This window comes from Cladophialophora yegresii (genome assembly GCF_000585515.1).
Source record: "Cladophialophora yegresii CBS 114405 chromosome Unknown aczIN-supercont1.3, whole genome shotgun sequence".
NCBI lineage: Eukaryota > Fungi > Ascomycota > Eurotiomycetes > Chaetothyriales > Herpotrichiellaceae > Cladophialophora > Cladophialophora yegresii.
In genome coordinates this window covers 3,959,166-3,981,729 of record NW_006913047.1, presented here as the reverse complement: position 1 = coordinate 3,981,729, position 22,564 = coordinate 3,959,166, and the positions used below count along the sequence as shown (strand labels likewise).

Genomic DNA, 22,564 nt, shown 5'->3' with positions numbered 1-22,564 from the left:
TGACCATAAAAACTTATCGATCGGCCCATATTGCCATGCTACAGGTCGGATATTTGAGTTGCTCGGCGGAAGGGATTTGCGCCGAACTCCTTCTTGAAGGGGCGTCGGCCCTCTCCCTCGCAGGACCGGCGTAGGTGGTCTGGATCTTCCACGTTCGGTGGAATCAATGCGAGGGAAATTTCGGTGTGCAGCTTGTGCGTCAAACGCTAGAGGTTAACACAAATGGCTCGGACCCGAAGGTCGTCGATTGGACCAAACAAGCCATTCTGGTCTCAAATCTCGTGTAGGTGGACACAACTATATGGTCTAAATGGTGAAATATGACCCTGACCTTTCTATGGGCCGCGAGCCCAAGCCTTCTCCGGAGTAGATCAAACTTCAAGCCAGATCTGGGGAAATCCTGGAGCAACAGCTCCTGCCATGCGCAGCATCTTGGACCAGGGGCTACCTCATGCCGAGAAAGAAAGGGTGCACCTTTGCCGGTCATGCCTCCCCACCTTCTCTGGTCTCTCATGTCGGTCTTCCTATAAAGCATGCACGGCAGGAGGCGCTGCAGTTTGCCCGTTCAGTCAGGTCATCGTCTTGTGAGAATCCGTCTCTTCAGTTCCTGCCTTAGTTCTCCTGTCCGCCACGAGGCCTTCTCGATCATGTCCTTCAGCCAGCGGAATCCGCCCGAGCACTCGGCGGGGCGACAATATCGCCCGTACAATCTCATCGTAACGGCGTTGATGGCATTGGGATCTGTGAGTGCCGGATACTCTGCTTCGATCATCGCCACGACTCTGGCTCAGCCATCCTTTTTGACCTACTTTGAGCTGCTCACCCGACCCAACGGCACCGAACTTATTGCGACAACCAACGGGCTGTTCTTCACTGGTGGAGTTCTGGGTACTGTCACAATCTCATTCTTCGCCGATAAATGGGGCCGCAAATGGGCCATTGGCATCTCCTCCATGCTCAGCCTCGTTGCAAGCGCACTCCTCGCCGGTAGTGTGCACATTGGCATGTTCATCGCCATCCGCACCTTGGCTGGGGCAGGTGTTTTCATGCTGGTGGCAGCGATTCCGGTCTGGATCAGTGAGACAGCACCCCCTAACATTCGTGGCATCCTTGTCGACTTCCACAGCATTGGCATCCTGTTTGGCTATGCCTTAGCGTCCTGGATTGGCTACGCCTTCTATCATCTACCTCCGACAGACAATATGGCTTGGCGAGGGCCTTTCGTGGTGGGATGTGGACCCCCATTCCTGCATCTGGTCGCCCTCTGGATGCTGCCCGAGTCTCCTCGATTCTTGTTGATGAATGGAAAGTCCGATGCTGCAGAGAAAACTTTACGGCGACTGCACACTGCGAACGAGGCCACTGCTGAGTTCATGCAAATATCGGCCGCGATCGAGGTCGACAAGCACCTGGAGAGCTCGTGGATCTCGATGATCAGGAAGCCCGCCTATCGAAAGAGGGCGCTTTTGATCATGGCCGTTGTCCTGGGCGTCGAGTCTTCTGGAGTACTGGTCATTAACAACTATGGGCCCACAATCTATGCCAGCCTTGGCTTCGACGTCAATACTCAATTTGTCTATCAAATTGGCTGGATCACACTCTCTCTAGGAGGCGGTCTTCTTTCCTTCCTGATCATCGACCGCGTTGCTCGGCCCAAGCTGCTTGCCATCGGTATGGGCAGCTGCGCGGCATGTTTGATTATCCTGGCGGCCATCGTGTCTCGGTTCGCGACCTCACCCGAGTCTTTGGCCCATCCGAATAAAAGTGCCTTGCGAGCCGCGGTAGGCATGATGTACGTCTATATTCTAGCCTTTCAATTCTTCCTCGATGGCACCATGTATGCCTACATGGGCGAGCTGTTCCCCAATCATCTTCGCGCCAAGGGCCTGGTCATCGCAATTGCAACCCTAACAGGCATCAACATTCTCTGGACTCAGGTGGCGCCAGTTGCCTTTACCAATATCGGTTGGAAATTCTATCTGTGCTTTATCATCCCCACCGCAATGTTTGGAATTGCTCTATGGTTTTTCTTGCCAGATACTCTCGGAGTTCCCCTTGAGGAAGTTGCGAGGATCTTTGGAGATCACGAAGAGAACTACATACGACCCAACTGTGGACCTTTCCAACTGTCCACCCAAGGCAAGCACGAGAATCCCGAGGAAAGAGTTGAGGAAATCCTTGCTTCCGCCTAGAGACACCGATCGCTGCTACGGGAAAATCTCCATCTGATACACGTGAGATGCGATGATTTATCTTGTTACCTGACTGTCTCGTAAGCCGAAGAAATCTTCAGATATGAATCAGGCCTACACATAGTCAACACTTCAATCTCTTTCGAGAAACTCGCTCCCAATGAAACTTGATCTTCGTAATTCCACATTTATCTGCGCCTAGATTTGACAGAAGACATTTGAAGTGAATCTCGCCCAACAATGAAAGCCGACACAAGCCTTTGATCGATCCTACGATCCAGATATGCACCGAGATTCCCAGCCTCAGACTTAATCAAAACAACGAAATTCACACGCACAGTCTCGCCTAGTATCATCAGCCTGGCTCGGAGACAGTCCGGGCGATAGCGATTCCCGAGCTGATAACCAGGGCATTTTTTAGACTCAAGACGCAGATAGGCAATGAGGGTCTCAATGACCTGTCCGGGGACACCAGATCTCGGTCTGGACAATCAGCTTCCGATGGGGACTCCCGCTGAACGTCGGCGCCCCACGCATCTCAATAGCTGGTTTAGGCGATCCGGCGTCCACTCCAACGTTCCGCTTGTTCTATCAACTCCAGCGACGGGTATAAACTATCTCTGGTACACTTGACTGACCTATTAGTTAAGCATAGCTGGATGGGGCGGCCTTTGCCGGCGAGCAAAATGTAAGTGAACGAGGGAGGAGATTCGGCTGTTCGAAGATCTGATACATTTGGCGGAGGAGGATGGATTGCAAGGCTCGTGCCAGATGCTCCTCCACCTCTTTGACAGCCGAACACCTAAGTGGCTTTAGAGGCTTTCCTTTACAGAAGCGGACTAAGCAAGGGGACCATGGACGCGGCTTCTGTTAACATGGGCCTCGACCCCAGCACTCACACAGCCGCTCGAGGCACCAAAACCGATCAACAACGTATTCGCCGAGGAAATCAGGCACTCTTGGTTGGGGCCACCTTGTACCTGTCTAGGCTTGAGAAAGTCTCCCAGTTTCATATGGTATGAGACCACGAACTACTCAATACTCTTGTCCTCTATTAGGCCTGCCTTTTCCCGTTTGTCTAGCGTGCATAAGATGAAGACGTTAGGTGCCTATCGACAAGGCGGGAGAGCGCGATACTGCTGAAGCGTGTATAACCTTCGTTCTTGACCGAACTCGATGTCACAGTTTTCGTGCTATCCTCGATAGCTACTTAGATAACCGTGACCCTCTCCGTCCGCGTCGTACTAGCAGGACAACTCCTGTTGTCGACCAGAAGATCGTGTCTACTGATCCACCACGCTGGTACCCCTTCTTAGCCTGACGCTCGCCACAATATCAAACCGGGAATATCGTTTGACAGTTATCTGGGGTACTCAGAGAACTGAACCCAACGAGGAGCTCGAGAAGCTCTTTAAATACGACCTAGGTTCTCAAGAACCAAATGTTCCTGTCGCATCCCGCCCTGCCTCAAGATGTCACTTTGATCGTCTTGCAGCGGCACTTGCTATCTTCCTTCGATGGAACTCAGTACGGGTAATAGATCCTTGTTAGGAACAGCCTATAGCGATAGGCAGAGAGTAATAGTGGTGGGATTCAATGATATTAGGTGTCCCTAGACCTCTAGGTCAAACAGGACTCAAAGCATGAAAGGAGGGTAAGACTCTCATGCGAGCTGCATGAGAGATGAAGGCGTCCTCTTGGTAGGCTTAGTAAGCTCTGGTCGCCATTCCTGACAATCCTACTAGACCCGTATACATTAATTTCTACCTTGACTTCTTACTAGTGGTTACGAATAAGATAGAGATCTCTAGCCTATTAATGTGGTGACTTCTATTTCGCGAGTAAATACTATTTATCCTAATAGACCTAAAATCTAATCAGTATCTCCATCCGAAGTAGACTCTTTAGAAAAGGTAGAGTAGTGAAGCCATCGAGGCGCAGGGCACCAAGCAGCGAAAGGAGACAGACGGAGAGACTCTGCACGCGGCAGTGCCATCTATCGGCGTGAATAATGCGCAACAAGATTTATACATCTTCGCCGAAGATGACCGATCTTATTTTGAACTAGAGGTTGTATTCCAAGCTTAAGAAAAACAAAAGAGGATATACAGAGAACCTAATCGGCCCCGCAAAGACACGAAATCAACGTAGGTTCGTTGTTGTCAGTGTGAGGCCATTGGGAAGATCATGAGCTGGCCAAAATGTCGATGTTGTTTTCGCAACCGCTGCTAATGGTGCGGATGTTCGGAGGTTACAAGCGTCGACGGTGGAGAAACAGTGAAGGAGTTGACGCCTTTGGAGAGGACCATTAGATTGAACGAGCTTTTGGAGAAATAGGACTGGAGCTAGAACAGCTGAGCTCTGACGATGCTTCAATATCTTAAACGCTTATTGGGGGGTCTGTCTATAGCCTCAGAAGTGGCAGAATTTGCGATGTCTGGCCCCGAAAGTGGTAGGCGGTCAACAGCGCGCAAGGGGGCCAAGAAGCCGCCTTTCCCGTTTAGGCTAAGCTCTACCACGACACCAGCCGGCACGGCCTTTCGCCCCCACGGAGGGTGAGTCACGGGTGCGATCTCACCCGACTCGCGCGAGCCAGGAGAGAGCATAGGGCGGCATCACCCTCATCCCTGAAGTGGGTGAGCTGCGAGTAGTTTTCCCAACCCTTGGCACGCGTCGCGTAAACAAAAGAACCCCTCACCTCACACTTCAATCCACCAAGGTTTGTATCTTGTCCACTACCCAGCAGTATCGTATTCCCTTGTCCAGTAATCCCCTTGGCAGGCTTGCCGGGGCATGGCACGCACACTCGTGGTCCTTGATAGCGGTTGATGAAATGGCCTTCTGACTTGGAGCCGAAACAGGATGCCTCGAGCGCCTCGTCGAGCAGCGCATCAAGCCCGCCAGAATGAAGTCACAGCAACGCCCACTCGTAACGCACTGACAGCAGAGATCCCTCCTTTTATGCTCGAAACTCCACCACATGCCCCGTTTCTCACTACGCCACTGCCTCCTTCACACAATCCGGCTGCTACGACTGTCCCTGAAGCTGACGCGCCGCAGCGCCAGCAGACGCGAAATCAGCAGACTCCCGCAGGCACTGGAAATGGCAATACACAGCATGATGCACCGGAACAGTCACAGCCTTCCCAACCTCTTGCCCCTACATCTGAGAATGGAAATGAAGACGAGCAATCGTTCCTAGAGTCGGTTCACCACGATATTGAAGATGCTCGACAACTACGAGGGCTCCGAGATATTTCGTCCTTAGCGACATGGACCTTATCCTCGGCGAAGCCCGGCTGCGCCCTACCCCAGCTACGGAACCCCAGCCCGAGTTTCTTTTGGCAGAGCGACGGACCACAGCCGCACACTTTAACACTGCATTTCTTCAAGCTTGTTGCTATCGTGAAGATGAGGATCTACCTGGACTTTGAGTTGGACGAGTCTTACACACCCACCAAGATGAAGTTCTACGCAGGTATGTCGGAAGGTGGCTTGGTGGAGTTTGGCACCTGGGAGGTCACGGAGACAGCAGACCCAGAATCAGGAGAAATGCACAGCAGCATCGAAGGGGTCAGAGGATGGATTGATGTTCCGTTGAAGGGCGTAGGTGGACGGGAGACTCGCTACTATGGGAACCCAGACTTGCTGGACGACCAGGCGGAGCCAGCGCTTTACCCACTTCAGTCTGATCTGGGTGACAGTGTCGGAGGCGATGTGTTGAAAGCAATGGTGGTCCAGGTTCAGATCTGTGAAAATCACCAGAATGGGAAAGACACTCATGTAAGAGGGTTCCAGGTGTTTGCGCGCGACTATACGAATCATGCCGAAGTGAGGACGACCAAAAAGGTCAGGCAAGGTAAAATCCAGCCGCCCTCGGAAGCTGATGACGAAGTTGTGAGGAAAATTGATGGGCTCCAACCTGCCAACTGGATGGGAGATCCAGAGATCCGGTAGACGACTTATGAAGTTGATCGGTTGACGAGACTACGACCATAGAAATGGAAAAGCATCAGCAGCTGAATATTCTACATACCTGTACGGACTCACTACCACTACGACAGCAAATACGACAGCAAATATGTGCGGCAATAGCAACCGTTGTGGACAAAGCGCAATCGCTTGCAAGTCACCGCTCTTGCCTACCTCATCCACACCTCAAATGCATTCACTCTTTCTTCCCACTTCCCTTAATTCGAAACACCCGTCATCGTCATCACAGATCGATCCTCGACATGATCACAATTCGCACACCTCTCCTGCTGCTGCTATGTCTCAGCATCTGTATACCAGGATGGTTAATCCTAGAACGAATACCACAAGGTCAGAACTCACCCGAATTCTCAAGTTGACAGGTTTTTTAACATTGTGTTCAGACGAATGGCTTGATCATCGATGTATGGCTTTGAGCCACGGCTTTCGTCCTACTCATGCCGAAGCCCATAGTCCTCCTGGCTGCATGCTGCGCTCATACAGTGCCAGCGACATCCGGTCCTGTCTCACCTATCGACGCATGTCAATCTATGGCGATGTCGAAGCTCAGCAAGTGTTCTTGTCAATCGCTGCAAGTCTGGACCAGAATCACCTTACCAATACGAATCTGCAACTCCACGCAGGCTTTGAAAATGCAACAATACTCCAATTCGAGCTGGCTCAGATCGCTTACCAGCCGGAAGCGACCTGGAACTCAACAAGCTACGTGGAACATTCGGGACTTTATGTACTCCTGAACGCCACTTCATTCAAACAGGAATATCCTTTCGGTAATGACTCGGCCATGTTCATGGGTAGTTCATTCGCCTTCAGCGAGGACGACCTGCGCTCTCCTTCTGCTCGCGCCCAAGTTGTGCTGAATTATTTCTGCAATGGACTTCTGGAAGCTGCTCAGGGACAAACGCAGGCTTACTGTTGCGCTGGCTATGTCCCACCAAATACCGTCCAAAAGCTTCTTCTTCTGGCAGGCTCATGCGCAATCCTTCTCCATCTGTTTCTGTGGCTACTCCGCCAAAAGCTCTGCGGTCTATCCGACAACAACCTACAGTCAGTTCCTGAAACGCGTCGCGTAGTGGCTGCGGTTGCCACAACATCAGCAGCCGTGATGACCTGTTTTGTGGCCGACCGTACTGCACTCTTTGAGAAGGCTTCGAAGACTGTGGACTTGACCACATTTATCCTCCTGACGTCGGTCGCATTCCTCGCGGGAATTCTCACTTGTCGCCACTGTCAACTACCAAACGCTTTGATTGTGAGCAAGGGCTCAGCCCAAGGAGACCATTGTTGTCTGTCGAGGCAGCAGACAGAAGAATGGAAAGGATGGATGCAAATTGTGATTCTCTTATACCACTACTTTGGCATGTCGAAAATCCTCTGGGTCTACCAGTTCGTGCGTTTGCTGGTCTCCTCTTACCTCTTCATGAGCGGATTTGGACACGCTACATATTTCGTCACCACGAACGACTTTTCCTATCGACGATGCGCAAGTGTGTTGTTACGAACCAATCTACTCAACATTATTCTTGCTTTTGTCCTAGGGACACGGTACGACTTGTACTACTTTCCAATGCTGACAAGCATATGGTTCCTTCTCGTCTGGATCACGATTCCTCGGACTCCAGAGTCTGGGGTAGATGTGTACTGTTGCACCCGCAGAATCACCCTGTCTGTTGTGGTCCTCAGACTGGCCCTTGAACGCAGAGCCTCGATCGAGTCATTGTTGAATAGTCTTGGTGGCATGCGTCTTGGCCTCCCGGAAATCGATGGACGCGAGTTTCTCTTCAGATTCGGGTTGGATGCGTACATCGTATATGTCGGCATGGTTACAGCAGTCCTCTCTGCCTGGCTGAAAGGAAGAAAGAGTCTTCCACACCACAGCCTGTCATGGCCTCCATTCCCTTGCCCTCGGCTGAGATCCGCTGTGGTGGTGTCGGCTGCCGCACTTGGCATTCCAGCATATGCATGTTTTTGCCATGCTTTCCAGGACAAGATCCAGTACAACAAGTGGCATCCCTTCGTCTCACCACTGCCTGTCATATCTTTCATCATTCTGCGGAACTCGACATGCCGACTCTCAAACCATTACAGTCGGCTCTTTGCCTGGTTTGGGCGCTGCTCCCTCGAGACTTTTGTTCTGCAATATCACCTATGGCTCGCCGCCGACTCTCGTGGCGTGCTTCGTACAGGACTTTTCAGCAACTTATCCAGGTCCGTCCACAGCAGGTATATGCTGGGGGTCTTGGATACTGCTTTCATATTCACAACTTTTGTCGTGATCAGTTGCAGCACCTCGAAGGCTTTGTCGGTTCTTACTAGGGTTCTGGTCGATCTACAAGCGAAGATACTGCTCGTGATTATTGGTTTGTGGATCACCAACTTGGCCTGGTCATTTTCAATACTTGGCCGGCATGCCTACTCCTATTGAGGCGGGATGGAATCTTGACAGCACGAAGCACATTCTGCTTTGACTAATAGCCAACCCCACCATTGGCCATACCAGGTGTCAGAAACGTCTTAACCGGCGAATAAGATGATAGGCTGACACTGGGTGCAACGAGAAGCACGCTGAATGCTTGTTAGCACTGTCCTTCTGAGCTTGGCTTGGATACCGTCGGGCGGCAGGCAACCAGAACCGAGAGAAGGACTGCCGCACGATGAAGCCTCCGGTATCGAGGACGTACGATGTACGAATGCTACATCTCGCCTGAAAATCAGCCATACCAGAATCAATATCGTTCTCCAATTTTCGCTAATTCCGCTAACTACCTCCACATTTCGGTTGTATTGCTTGGTGTGGTCTCGCTGCGGAGAAGAACGCTTTATGCTTCCAGGTCTATTAACGCCCACGCACCTCACCACACCTCAAAGCCTTCCAGGCGAGCGCTCTAGTAGAGCCAGGTATGTGATATATGTACGGATTCTAAGCTCAACCGTCAGCAACTTGCAAAACAAATACCGGACATCGAGCCTGGTACACGCTGACGGGGTTAAGCCTGATTTCAAAACGGCATAATTGAACGGCAATTCTGTTCCGTGCCGTGCTCGGAGGTGTGGATATTGATGTCTACTCCACATCTGACCAGCCATAAAAGTGTGCGGTCCGTTTGACAGAACATTTGAAACACTTCTTAGATCCCATTTTGGTCCATCTATTCTGTTGCTGGCATGCTATTTTTATACAGTTTTGCTGAGACGTCGTGGATTATCGAATCAGCACAACCCGGGTTTAATGTGCTGTTATGAGTGAGAACGAGCTGGACAAGGATGGCGACGAGCTTCCTGTTCCGCTCCCGCCGGGTCAGCCTGCTGTGGCCTATGACCCCTTGGAAGAACCAAGATATGGTTGGGTTGTTTGCATTGCTATGCATTTAATCAATGGCTTCACCTGGGGCATCATTGCGGTGTGTATTCATGGCATGGGCAGCCCGTGTCGAGACCTAACAGGTGCATAGTCCTATGGAGTATATCTCTCATATTACATCGATCACGACATCTTCTCCGGAGCTTCAGATCTGGACTATACTTTCATCGGCGGAGTGAACTTTGCTTGTGCTATGCTCAGCGGGCCGATTGTCAATGTCTGTATACGAAAAACGGGAATTCACTTCCCCATGTATTGTGGTTGCATCATGTTTGCAGGTGGCTTTGTCGCCGCGTCTTTTGCGACCGAGTTCTGGCATTTGGTATTGACACAAGGTATTCTTGTCGGGTATGCGACACGCCGGACGAACGCGCCATGCAAAGCTAATGATGTGAAGGCTAGGCACAGGATTCACCTGGCTTCCTGCGACCCCAATCCTACCTCAATGGTTCAACAGAAACAGAAGTTTAGCTCAAGGTATTGCTGCAGCCGGAAGTGGCACGGGAGGAATCATCTTTTCTGCTGCGACAACCCCCATGATCCAGAACATATCACTGGCCTGGTCGCTTCGCATCACCGGCATCCTTGCCTTCGTGGTGTTAGTCACGGCGACGACATTGATCAGGAGCCGCAACGAGATGATCCGTCCCCGCTTCAAGGCTGTCGATACAGATCTACTGAAACGGTATCGCGTCTGGTTGCTGATCGCCTATAGCTTTTTCTCCATATTGGGCTATATTGTGGCAATATACTCTTTAGGTCGGTCACACCTGAACGTGATTGTATCGTGTACGCAACATGCGGCTGATTCTCTCTTCAGGTGCCTTCGCGACCTCTATTGGACTCACCCAGGACCAAGGTGGGATTGTCATCACCGCACTGCAGGTAGGAACGGCTATTGGGAGACCGTTCATTGGTGTCCTGAGTGATCATTTCGGCCGAATGACAGTGGCTTGCCTGTTGACGGCGTCAAATGTCTTATTTACGTATGCCATATGGATACCTACGCACTCATACGGCGTGCTCATCTTCTTCGCTCTGGTCGTTGGAGCCACGAGTGGCGTCTACTGGGGTGTACGTGTAATTGGCGAAGAAACCCGCAAATTGTACTAATATGTCTACAGACAATTGCGCCTCTCTGCGCCGAAGTCGTCGAGCTGAAAGAGCTACCGTCGGCACTCAACCTCATGTGGATCACGGTTGCATTCCCCGCTCTATGTCAGTCCGCTTGAACTTGAAGAACAATGAGCCGAAGATCGCTGACTACGCCATTTAGTTTCAGAGGCAATTGCTCTGGAAATTCGGCGGCCTCATTCGCCTCGACCCTACTTGTGGCCCCAAATCTATACGGGCCTGGTCTTTTTGATTGCCAGTCTCTTCATGCTGGAACTCCGGAGACAGAAATGGGGCTTCAAGAGAGAGCGGCATAGGTAACTCGACGGATACGCAATAGCAGTCGAGAAAATGAGCAATGCCAGCACCTCGGTTCGCCCTATGTGTTCTCACTGCGCTCTCCTCCGCATTGAATACGACAGGCTAGAGCCCCACATAATTTGCGATGGGAGAGGGCTCCAGAGCATAGCAGACTAGAGTCACCGGAGCTCGTCAAAGGCCTATGGAGATCGAACACTTGTTATCGGACAGGTGCAAGTGTTCACTGTAATTGGGCGCAGCCACTCTCGTCCAGCTGTTTAAGCTCACCTGCACACAGCGTCCAAGAACATTGGCAAATGGATCACGCACGGCTGTCTCTGCTCCTGCAGCCGCACCAGCTGCTAGGGGTCGGGCTGTCCATCTGGCTACTCGGATCACCCCGCAGGTTGTGCCGCGGGAGCATACAAGCACAGACTGGTTCTTCCACAAGCCGCTGCTGTATCGTGGAGGAACAGGGCGTACAACGACGGAGCTAGGACTCAGTGATCATGTCCTCGGAGTGGCCTACCATGACCCAAAGACGATGGAAAGGGGCTAACATAACTTCCTCCGATGGAGCCATTGTGGAGGTGCAAAACAATAATGAACGCGAGACAAGACTCCAAGGGTTTCAGCAGGCCACGAGGCTTCAATGACAAGAGCTCGAAAGCATGAGCAACCGCTCTTCGCTTGAACGCCTATCATCGAATGATACCATACGTCAAGAAGCAAGCCGACATGGACGGATCGATCCAGAAGCCTCTTTTGCGTCGAATGAGACATCACACATAGACTAGATCCTGTAAACCGGGGGGCAGTTCACAGCCCAGGAGGAGTCGGGGATACATTTGCAGCAGCTGGCATGACTGAGATAGTTCGGCTCATCGGTCAGCTGGTTTCCACAGTACGCCCTGTAGAGGGTAGCAGTGAGATAGACAGCCGTTCATACTCTGGCCGAACGGGGTGAGCTTTCCATGAGGATTCTCTCCAAGTAGCCACGGCATCTCCCAATCAGGCGGGATGACCTCAACCTCGGCTTGACAATTGAGATGCGATTACAGTGGGCACCCCTGTCTTTCCGATACCCAACAAATCATCTGGATGACGAGATTTTATTCTTTTATATATTAACATGTTGTCTGTATAGCAGCTATTCCGCCAACATGTCGCAGACCCGGTAGCAGCAAAGTATCGTCATGCCCGTCACCGAGATATATATCCTCCGGCACGGCCATCGGCTTGCCTGGTCGCTCAACCCTTCCACGGGCAAATACTCTTCCAGCCACCCCTTTCCCACACGGCTGCCAGCAGATCCCCCTCTCGCGTCGCATGGCGTCCGTCAAGCGCAAGAAACGGGTCACCATCTCAGCGCATTATTCGCAGATCTCGTAAAGCAGGATCGGCTGCGGATTTACTCCTCGTTATTCTACCGCTGTCTTGAGACGCTGCGGCCGACGGTGGAAGCGCTACTTGAACAAATCCCGGAACGTGACGTTGAGAGAGGACGGAATCTGCGGGTACGAGGCGAAAGAGGACTGGGCGAGTGGTTCGGGCGCGCGTGGTTCGTGCAACCCTCTCCTGCAGACGCTCCGAGGTTACGCAGGGAGTTCTTCCCGTGGTTGGATGATGAGTATCGCTCGAGAATCATACCATCTGAACATGGTGAGCGCATAGAAGAGCTGCATGACCGGGTTGCGCGGGCTTTGGCTAGCGTCGTGAGGGACGTGGATGAAGAATTTACTCGTCAAGGAAGAGGCGACGAGGAAGTCACAATTCTGATTTCTGGGCATGCCGCGCCCATCATTGCATCTGGACGAGCGCTGACGGGGGATGTTCCCGATGACTGGGACGAGGAGGACTTTCGCTGCTTTACGTGCGGCTTGAGTAAATTTGTAAGACGGCAGCTGGCCCCTTCTCAAGAGGGTGAGAGACAGGCACACTACGATGACCGAGCCCAGGGAGTGGCTGGCGGATGGGACTGCCTTCTGAACAGTGATTGCAGCCATCTGAGTCAGGGCGAGGAGAGGGGATGGCATTTCCATGGCGATGAGAGTTTTGACTCGTATCAGGATGTTCAAGGGAGGCGTCTGAAGGTATCGGATGGGAGTGTTCATGAGTCGAAGTTGTGATGCGGTATTGTGTTGCAAGAGAAGGGAAGCTATCTGGCTCAATACGTTTGAATATGCTGGTTGAATTTTGTCCTGGCTTGGATAGAGACTCGATAGACCCCAGACACCAGAGCCATAGATTCACCTCGATATACCATGGCATAGCACAAGTAGCGTCCACAAATACTGCGCTGACAGATTTCTGGCTTGTCACTCTGGATTCTGTAGACGGCTCGGGTATCTGGTGCCGAAGCCTTGCAGCAAGCTCGGTTCGCTGGGCTCCAGCTGCACCTCGACTCCGCAGAAGGTTGTGACGACTTGAACTTGGCTTGGTACCACGGCGTGGTGGTCACCATCCCTACAGTCCGGTCGAGGTTGTACCTCTCTGCTTGTCTGTTGTTTGTGCTAGCTTTTGCACGAGCTGAGCTATTCTTTATCCTTGGGACCTGTGACCTGAAGATGGTCGTCAAATATCAGTAGGACCATGGCAGGCTTCCCAAGCTCAGCCCGTAGCCATGCCCTCGTCCAGCAGCAGATTCTTGCGCCCATGCAACGACCGTCATTATTATGGTACCGCGAGACTGGGTTGACGCCACACAGTGAACTGAACTGACTGATGTCTAGATCTTCTTTCGACCTTCATCCGTCAGACACGAGCTCAAACGCGAACCCGCTTCCACGATGGCCAGCACCAGCAGCAGCATCAGCAACAGCACCGGCACTTCCACGACTATTTTGTTACACACCTCCCTTCCTCCTCCCTCCACCCGGACTCGCGCTCTATGACGGGCCTTGCGCACAAATTCCCTAGGAAAGACACAACCCCGCATACCCCAGACGGCAAGCACGCTCCCGCCGCCCACCCCTCCGTATCTCGAGATACGACGGTCGTGCGGATTCCTCTAAGGAGCGCCAAGCACCATTATGGCGCCTCGGTATCTCGAGGGAGCAGACCTTACAACGAGGACTCCCATCAAGCAGGTGTTATTGAGCTACCGGCGTTCTCTAGAAAAACGCCCACGTCCCTGACCCTGAAAAAGAACCCTCTCGAGGGCACTGCGGCCGATGGCGCGTCTGGGGATCCACAAGTTTTCTACTTCGGTGTCTTTGACGGTCATGGGGGAGCGGAGTGCAGCGACTTTTTGAGGGAGTCGCTTCACGAGTATATTGAAAAGGCTGCCGAAGCATTCCATCTCAGGTCGAGCCTGCAGAGATCGCGAAAACAAGATAGTGCTCCTGCACTAGGAGGGCTCGATGGGGATGTGCAACAGCAGAAGCAAGGCAGGAAAGCTCTGGAGGCGGTTGAAGTCAGCAAAGATGAATCCAATCACTCGCACCCTCAAGATAGTGGCAGCAAACCGTATCCCGGCGACCCTCCCTTGATTCAGAATGCTGATCAGGAGAGGATCAAGCAGCTGGAAAGAGAGTTGACAAGAGGCTGGAAAGACCTGGTTGGCGGTTACTTCCGACGCTTCAAGCCTGCTTACTTTTCGATCTACAGTGGCTATCAGAAGCTGGGGGAGGAATCGGAACCCTTGAAGCAAAGTGGCCAAGATGTCGACTCTGGAGCCGCGATCGAAGAAGTCATGACCTACGCCTTCTTGAAAGCGGATTACGACTTTGTAGCGGCGCAGGCGGCCAAGCATTCGGAAAGCAGAGACGTCACAAGAGCGGAAAGGCCCCTAAACGATGGTGATATATTGGGTGAACCATCAAAGCACGCAGCTCACATTGGAGGACCCAAGCGATTCAAGGGCGGAAGCACTTGCAGCGTGGCCATGGTATCTACGCCGACCCCCACCCCGTTCTGGAACCCTGCAACCAGTTCTTCGTTGCTCGTTGCGCATGTCGGAGACACACGAATTCTACTTTGCTCCACAGCCACTGGTGCAGCCATTCCGCTGACCACAAACCACCACCCGTCATCACCAGTTGAAAGCAACAGACTTAGAAGGTATGCTGCATCATTTGTGACCGACTCATTTGGTGAGGAACGGATCTTAGGGCTTGCCAATACTCGAGCGTTCGGAGACATTGCTTCGAAAAGAATTGGCGTCAGTGCAGAACCTGAAATCAAAAGAGTTGAAGTCGGGCCGGCCGAGTACTCGTTCATGGTCCTGATGTCGGACGGAGTATCCGGGACGCTTGAGGACCAAGAGGTGGTAGACGTGATCAAAGAGGCTAGGACCCCGGAGCAGGCCGCGCGCGACGTGGTCAACTTTGCAACAGAGGTTTCCACCGAGGGCGACAATGCCACTTGCCTTGTGGTGCGAATGGGAGGTTGGGAACGACGACAAGAAGGCGGACACGGGAGCCTGGGGACGAAAGAGGCCCGCGATTTCAAGAGGCAACAAGCGTCTGATCCACGGAGTCGACGACAATAGGATATCGTGTTCGGAGAAGCTGTTTCTGTATACCTTGCTGGCATGCGAATGGAATAATGGTTCGATCATATCGCGATGCTGACTCGCTGACCGTTCGTACACCACGAGACCCTGGGGAAGCGAGACGGTGGCACGGCGCTGATTCGTCCGACTGAACATCGTCCATCCGCGGTTCCGGCCGCGCCGTGATCCCGAAAGCCTCTGGCAATAAATAATAGTCTGCCTCCTACGGATGGTGTCTTTGCTCCGTCGTGACTTATTAACCTGATCTATTGTGACAATATCTTGCACCTCACGTTCTAGCACTCGCACTCTTGAACCCTGACGCTCCTTACCACGACAAACGCCGCAATCGAGTTCTCCCGCGTCTATCCGCCGCACCAGCAGCAACAATTTCCCAAGAAAGTCTGGGCCCGCGATAAAGACACCCCCCCTTATCAGAGAAACTCTTTTCGTACTCCATATCTGCCTACGTGCCTCCCTACCTGATCGAGCAAGACCTCACGAGACCCTGTGGCACACAGCGCCCGAATTCTGATCCCTCCTGGCTGAAGTCTCCCTCGCGTGGGAACCACCGCGGCGCAGCGCAGCCAACTCTGGTGTACCATGGCACGGAGCAACGGGGTGGTGAAGGAGAAGGAGAAAGAGAAGGGGAATGGCCACGCCGTGGCCTCAGTAAATGGGCACGCACGGCCCAACGGCACGGTTGTAGAAAAGGAGGACATTTACGAGGAGGAGAACATCTTCCTCTTCATCCCGAACATCATCGGTGCGTCTCCTCGAGTGGACTTTGCCTGCCCGGCCTGCGTGCGCGCGGGCTCGAACACTATCTTACTCTAGGCACGATCTCTAACACAACTCTACAGGCTACGTCCGCATCGTCACGGCGCTAGCATCGCTCTACTACATGCCCCTACACCCGCGCACCTGCTCCGCGCTGTACAGTTTCTCCTGCATCCTCGACGCCGCCGACGGGCTGGCCGCGCGGCGGTACAACCAGTCCACGACCTTCGGGGCCGTGCTGGACATGGTGACGGACCGGTGCACGACGTCGTGTTTACTCGTGTTCCTGGCCTCGGCGTTCCCGAGGTGGTCGATCGTGTTCCAGGGCCTGATCAGTCTCGACCTGGCCAGCCATTATGTGCACATGTACGCGTCCCTGACGACGGGTGGCCAAAGCCACAAGAAGGTCGAGGCCAGTCGAAGTTGGGTGTTGCACCTATATTACACGAACAAGGTGAGCAAACCTGCACCTGCCTCCAACCACTCCCGCGCGGAAGGACGACGGGTGCAGTCTGGCGTGCTGACAGGGCATTAACACAGACCGTCCTCTTCCTGTTCTGCGCCCTGAACGAACTCTTCTTCATCGCGTTGTACCTCCTCTCCTTCTCATCGCCGCTCCTTTCCCCTTCCCTCCTCGTCACCAGCGACAAGGGAGGCAGCACCGCAACATCCGCGCAACCGGGCTCGCCGGCCCACCCGAGACCGAGCGCGATCTTCGTGAACCCCTGGAGCGCGGGAGCCATGGAGATGGCCCGCGCCAATAAAATGGACAGCACCGTGCCGTGGATCCTGGCCGGCCTCAGCGCCCCGGTCATGTTCGGCAAGCAGGTCATCAATGTGATTCAGCTGGTCAAGGCGAGTAAATTGTTGGGGGAGGTGGATGTTGCGGCAAGGAGGAGGGCCGGGATTGCACAAAAGAAGAAGAGAGCGTGAAAAAGGGTTCTGCCGCGTAAGCCGCGCAATACTCTATCTGTGATTGAAGAGGAATATGCTATCTGTGATCAGGGAGGAATACTCCATCTGTGATCCGCGGACACGGGGCAGAATAACTGGCGGTACACAAATGCGTGTGATGAGAAGAGAAAGGAAGGGACTGGCGGCCGAGGCGCTACGTACCCACTATTTGCAAACCGCTGATTCGGAAAGCGACACTCCAGCACTGGCGGCGTGAATGGTTCTTTATGGACAGGGTACCGGCGTTGACACCGGCGTCTTTAGTGACAGCCACTTGATCCCGTGCTGGCTGGTGTTTGGAGTGATCGCGATACGGCGATATGGTTCGTCTTGTCTTATAACCACGAGGCTCGCAGGACCGGTGTACAGGCTGGATTTCATGTGAGAGTATTGAGATATTAAGCGTTATTTAGAATGTACACTCCGGGCATCCTTTCCTAAGGGACTAAGGTAGACTTAATTAATTAGTATAATACGAGCTGCGCGCTGGAGGTTATTGTACTATAATTCTAGTAGCTATATACTTACTATAAAAAGCAAAAAACTCAGAACTAGTTCTGAGAAAACTGATCCCCTCTGAATGTAGCAGGTACTATAGATGAGGCCGTTTTTTTTTCAAGTCTAAAGTCTTAGTCTTAATCCCGGTCTTGCAAGGTAGTATCCACCACCTCGAATTTTCGATGCCTTAGTCGTCCCTATGGACAGACAGTCCAGGCTCCAACATGTTCGACCTAGGTCGCTAAGTCGCCCCTTCAACTCATATGCCGGCCCAACATTTCGTTGCCGGGGCGAGTCCTGAAAATCCAAAGGTACTCTGGGATGAAACTCGTCAGCTTCGAACCCGAGCACTCCAACAGCTTTGATCCCCACGTTACCACGTCCGTCGAAGGTACCTCGACCTCATGCAGATAGGGAATCGGTGGTCATTCCGGGTACTTCGCATGCCATGTTCGGGACCCCCAGATCGTTCTGCCCCCAGATCGTTCGTCCCCCCAGATCGTTCGTCCCCCCAGATCGCACACTGAACTCTGGTTGTTTTTCCCCGGAAATCCCGACACATCTTTGGGCGATGGAATTGATGTGCATTGAATTTTTTGGGGCTGTGACCATCTGGGATTCACTTCACGCGGTGGGTGCCTTGGGTCCAGAGGTTCCGGGTGAAGTGAGTTGAAGGAGACGGCCGCTGGAGTGATCTGTGGTAGAGGCAGTGGACTTGTGAAGGTAGACTGTTGGTACAGCACTTCACTGTTGAACGTGCAGCGAAGACTTGCGCGCAGGTTTCCTCGTAACTTCGACAACCTGCGATTTCTTACCGACGGCCATGGTCGTTCTGGGCTCGCTGTTCGGTTATGATCTACCCAACGGACTTTCCATCGAGCAATCAACGCTTAGTTGAAAAGGCCAGCGTAAATGTGAGTCGCGTGTCAACCACATGCACACGTCTTGTTTAACCTTCCAGCCCAAGCAGAGTTTTCTCGCCGCGACCTGCCTTGTCTGCCGGTACGGCTGTTCGATGCCTGTGTCCAAACCCGATCCCAGCCCTACAGAGGTCTTTCGTGGGAGGAATCCGGCGACCAAATGCCTCTTCTGTCCCCCAACCCCGGTAGGGAAATACGGTGTACGGCAGAGGAAACTCATGAAGGAAGAGGAGTGGCTTGGTGGCAAGAATGAAGGGAACGATGTTGGAGTGTGTTGTTGCGGATACAAGATCGAGAACGAAGGGGACACCAGACAGGCTTCTATCAGCATCAGGATAGACTCCTATCCGCCTTACCTCGGGACTTTCGCTCGCGAGCCCATCCTTGTCAAAGGCAGCACAAGCAGGCGCATCATGCAGCTACTTGAACTCGATGTCCCGATACCCAAGATTGCGCAGAAATTGGCGAAGCGGAACTCAGCTGAAAGGTACACCACCATTGAAGTGCAGTCAGTCATTCACACATGTTCTCTGTTAGGACTGAAGGGTGATTCGCCATACGCAACGGAGAGCTGGGAGAATGAATCCATCGAAGGCTGGTGGTTGAAGGAAGACAGCTATTGTGAAAGTCTGCTACGGGAACAGCCCATTACCGAGAAGGACTGTGGATATGACTGCGACGATGGCTGGTGGAAAGGCAGGCAGTGTGCTGGGCATCGAGATTGGAACAGATGGGCGTGTTGTTCTATCGGTCCCGAGGAGCGGAGGAGGGAACGGTATCGGCTGTACGATCTGTATGGGTCGGACGCACTTCGAACTGGTAGCGACGGAAGCGACTGACCATACCAGAAGGGTGCCTAAACCGGTACCCAGTGTCCAAGAAGCGGTATCTGGTCGCACCTTGACTCCCCTCGTTGTGTGCTTTGAAGTGAGAGTGCAGGCCGCATGTCGACGGTGCCCTACACAGTGGAGCTCCAAGAATGGACGTCAGCAGCATGATAACTCGAAACCCTCCGCTACTGCACAATATCTGCAGACTTGCAAGCGTCCCACGTCACAAGTCGCATGGAAGACAGGGTACGAGGTACAGCTTGTGCGCATAGCGGCCGAAGTTTTCATTCGCCATCATCGACGATGGTGTTTCTAATGGAATCGTTGCTGACCTCCCTCGGAGAGATTCCAGGGTAAGCCTCTGGGCAGAGCCGTCCAGTAGGGCTGACTGTGTGCACAGTGACGTTGGGCTATAATGAAATGCTGGCCAGTGCTGGAATGACCAGGTTGGAGGTGAGGCGATGCTGGATACGAGCGGTAGGCCTTACGGGAGTACAGAGACTGGGATCCGGAAAGAAGGTCGGATTGGGGGAAAAAGAATGCGACGATGGCAGCGGCGGCATGATGTCAAAGATGAGAATACTCAGCATGGACCTCTGTGTGACCTGACGCTTCTACGAGCACGACGGAGGAGATCTGGACGGAGAAAGGGGGGCAAGCAAGGAGTGATTACTCCGTACCAGTGGATAGGCCAGCCTTCTGCAGACTGAGAAAAGTCAGCTCGTCTGACAATGGGTGACGCGGCTGTTGACCGTTGCCCGTGGCCTTTCATCGTCTCCACGTGCTTGTCAGACCTCGATCTCCACCTGAGCGCACGAGGCACCCGCTCTGGGTGCCACTCACCACGCACACACGCACACACACACACGTCGGAGTCAACTTTCATCCCCATCAGACTTGTGGCACTGGTGACTTGGCAGGGATGGACATCCGATACCCGTGCGGCCTTTCGCCCTCAAGACAAATTCTCCCCTCCGTCCCCTCCATCTTTTCTTCCTTCTCCCTACGGACTTTGAGCCCAATCAGCTTGCATGTCTTTGAACCGAGATCATCATCGCCACCAATCAACTCCGACGCAAGGTCCATAAGATGTTCAGCTCTTCTCATCTTTGGGAGACACGCGAGTGCGTCTGCATCTGCGCTCTTCCGCCTGCATTTAGGTCATGCGCCTCACCTCTCCACGGTATATCTTGTGATTCGCTTCTGGTACTTCATCTTGCAGATGCGCGTCTGAACTCGCCGCCCGGCCCCTCGTGCTCGGCCTCGTTCCCGTCGATACTTGCAGACGTACACGGATGATGCGAACGTGCCCCTCGAGATGAATACCCACGATGTTCGCATGCAAGGTGCCCCTACGCTCTTACACGGAGGAGCGAAACAGCCGTCGGTCCCCTTGCGCAATCCTTTGCATCCTTCGGTCGTCGACAAGCTCGACCCCGCGTTTGTGAAGTTATACAATGACTACATTGCCAACGGGCCTCCGTGGCCGACAGACATAAACCTGGTCCGCCAGAATTATTCGGCCTTATATTCATATGCTACTGCCCCGCCGTCTGGCGTGGGAGGAATCGGCGAGACATCAGTGCCTGGTTGGGAGAAGTATCCAGGGGAGGTCAATGTGCGGGTCTATGTACCCCCGGGTGAAGAGCCTGGACTGCGCAAAGTTTGGCCAGCACACTTCAATTTCCATGGTGGAGGTATATCGTCCCGTGTTGCCGGGTGCGCGGGCTTTACTGACAACGAATAGGCTGGGCTGTTGGCGACCTCGAGACCGACGCTCACATCTGCCATCACATCTGCGCCTCCGTACCATGCTGTGTGATCGACATCGAGTACCGACACATCCCCGAGTATCCTTTTCCGGTCGGGATCATGGACAGCCTCACAGCAGTGGCACATATACTAGCCAACCACAAGACATTCTCTATCGACTCGACCAACATCACCTTCGGTGGCGAATCCTCCGGCGGCACTATTGCCCTCATCCTGAACCACCTTTTCCGCGACGGGGGCTTCACGGACAAGCTGAAGGGTGTCATCGTTGCGACACCTACCATCAGCGATGTGAGGAAGTATGCGACGCCGGACATGAGCCCTTGGCCCAGTATGAAAGAGTTCGAATTTGCCCCGCTGCTCAATTGGGACAAGTTGAAGTGGTTCGACACGTTCAAATGGATGTCCTTGGCTAGCCAGAACCCAGGCATTAAGCCGAAGGAACAAAGAAGAGACATGTCCTGGTTCGCGGATGCCATGAATGCACCGGACTTCAAGAACCTGGCGCCCGTGACGTATATTGCTACCGCGGAGGTTGATCCTTTGAGAGATGAAGCCGAAGGATACGCGAAGAAGGTCGAGGAAGCCGGCAACAAAATCATCATGAAGCGATTCAGGGGCATGCCCCATCACTTCATGCATATGGATCGCGTTCTTCCACAGGCGCGGGAATACGTCCAGGACGTTATTTTCCATGTCCGTCAATGCCTCTATCCTCCTCAAGAACCAGCTACTGCCACCACGCCACCAGACACATGAGCTGCGCCCGGTCAGTTCCAATTCCATTCACTATGTTCATCTCGGTCGCCTCAGATCGACTGGTTCGAACGCTCGTGGTCGTTACAATCACGACAGCTCCACGACAGCTCCACCGTTCTGCGATGCTGTTGGGGTCCTCAAAGCCCTCATGAATCAGCAATTGAAGCATCACGGGCGCTCTATTCGAGTCGATGACTACGCTGTCGGCGTTGATGGACCGCAGGCAACCCCAAGCGGACCAAGTGACCGAGTACCCTTACCGAATGGTCGTCTTGAGGGCCACTGAAATGTCTACCCTGCGAATGCAATTCAGAGGCCATCGCTCGGACGTACACGCTTGGAGCCGATTGCGCTCTCACTCGTCCACCTTACACCTACTTTCAATGAGCACGAGCACGGGCCAATCCACATGGAGACGGAGTATTGGGCGGTAGTCGAAGACACGCTCAAGATCCACTGGGTTCTGGAGGAGACCAGATGATGCCAGCGAAGGTTGATATTACACCAAGATCAAGCGTTAAGGTCGGCATCCGCTATCATGGACAATCAGCAGTTCGAAAGAGGAGTGTACCATGCCGTGGGGTTCTGACATTGCA

The 22,564-nt window shown here is 53.2% G+C and overlaps 9 protein-coding genes across 9 annotated transcripts; all 9 read left to right on the top strand.

The window, feature by feature from the left end:
• Positions 1–647: 647 nt before the first annotated feature.
• On the top strand, positions 648–2,192 carry A1O7_05184 (uncharacterized protein; the record flags this gene model as incomplete). Its single annotated transcript, XM_007759194.1, has 1 exon — positions 648–2,192. The coding sequence occupies one exon, from the start codon at positions 648–650 to the stop codon at positions 2,190–2,192; it is 1,545 nt and encodes a 514-aa protein (XP_007757384.1).
• Positions 2,193–5,054: 2,862 nt separating this feature from the next.
• A1O7_05183 (uncharacterized protein) lies at positions 5,055–6,149 on the top strand (the record flags this gene model as incomplete). Its single annotated transcript, XM_007759193.1, has 1 exon — positions 5,055–6,149. The coding sequence occupies one exon, from the start codon at positions 5,055–5,057 to the stop codon at positions 6,147–6,149; it is 1,095 nt and encodes a 364-aa protein (XP_007757383.1).
• A 1,153-nt stretch (positions 6,150–7,302) lies between these two features.
• A1O7_05182 (uncharacterized protein) lies at positions 7,303–8,511 on the top strand. Its single transcript, XM_007759192.1, has one exon. The coding sequence runs from the start codon at positions 8,070–8,072 to the stop codon at positions 8,499–8,501; it is 432 nt and encodes a 143-aa protein (XP_007757382.1). The 5' UTR covers positions 7,303–8,069; the 3' UTR covers positions 8,502–8,511.
• Positions 8,512–9,424: 913 nt separating this feature from the next.
• Positions 9,425–10,980, top strand: A1O7_05181 (uncharacterized protein; the record flags this gene model as incomplete). The annotated part of the gene is made up of 6 exons (XM_007759191.1): positions 9,425–9,586; positions 9,638–9,894; positions 9,944–10,305; positions 10,367–10,620; positions 10,671–10,764; positions 10,823–10,980. 6 exons carry the CDS (start codon positions 9,425–9,427, stop codon positions 10,978–10,980), a joined length of 1,287 nt encoding a protein of 428 aa, XP_007757381.1.
• Positions 10,981–12,155: 1,175 nt separating this feature from the next.
• A1O7_05180 (uncharacterized protein) lies at positions 12,156–13,088 on the top strand (the record flags this gene model as incomplete). Its single annotated transcript, XM_007759190.1, has 1 exon — positions 12,156–13,088. One exon carries the CDS (start codon positions 12,156–12,158, stop codon positions 13,086–13,088), a length of 933 nt encoding a protein of 310 aa, XP_007757380.1.
• A 494-nt stretch (positions 13,089–13,582) lies between these two features.
• On the top strand, positions 13,583–15,451 carry A1O7_05179 (uncharacterized protein; the record flags this gene model as incomplete). Its single annotated transcript, XM_007759189.1, has 2 exons — positions 13,583–13,637; positions 13,692–15,451. The coding sequence occupies 2 exons, from the start codon at positions 13,583–13,585 to the stop codon at positions 15,449–15,451; spliced, it is 1,815 nt and encodes a 604-aa protein (XP_007757379.1).
• A 606-nt stretch (positions 15,452–16,057) lies between these two features.
• Positions 16,058–17,167, top strand: A1O7_05178 (CDP-diacylglycerol-inositol 3-phosphatidyltransferase; the record flags this gene model as incomplete). The annotated part of the gene is made up of 3 exons (XM_007759188.1): positions 16,058–16,220; positions 16,318–16,688; positions 16,775–17,167. The coding sequence occupies 3 exons, from the start codon at positions 16,058–16,060 to the stop codon at positions 17,165–17,167; spliced, it is 927 nt and encodes a 308-aa protein (XP_007757378.1).
• Positions 17,168–18,824: 1,657 nt separating this feature from the next.
• A1O7_05177 (uncharacterized protein) lies at positions 18,825–19,445 on the top strand (the record flags this gene model as incomplete). The annotated part of the gene is made up of 1 exon (XM_007759187.1): positions 18,825–19,445. One exon carries the CDS (start codon positions 18,825–18,827, stop codon positions 19,443–19,445), a length of 621 nt encoding a protein of 206 aa, XP_007757377.1.
• A 1,309-nt stretch (positions 19,446–20,754) lies between these two features.
• A1O7_05176 (uncharacterized protein) lies at positions 20,755–21,968 on the top strand (the record flags this gene model as incomplete). Its single annotated transcript, XM_007759186.1, has 2 exons — positions 20,755–21,133; positions 21,184–21,968. 2 exons carry the CDS (start codon positions 20,755–20,757, stop codon positions 21,966–21,968), a joined length of 1,164 nt encoding a protein of 387 aa, XP_007757376.1.
• Positions 21,969–22,564: the final 596 nt, after the last annotated feature.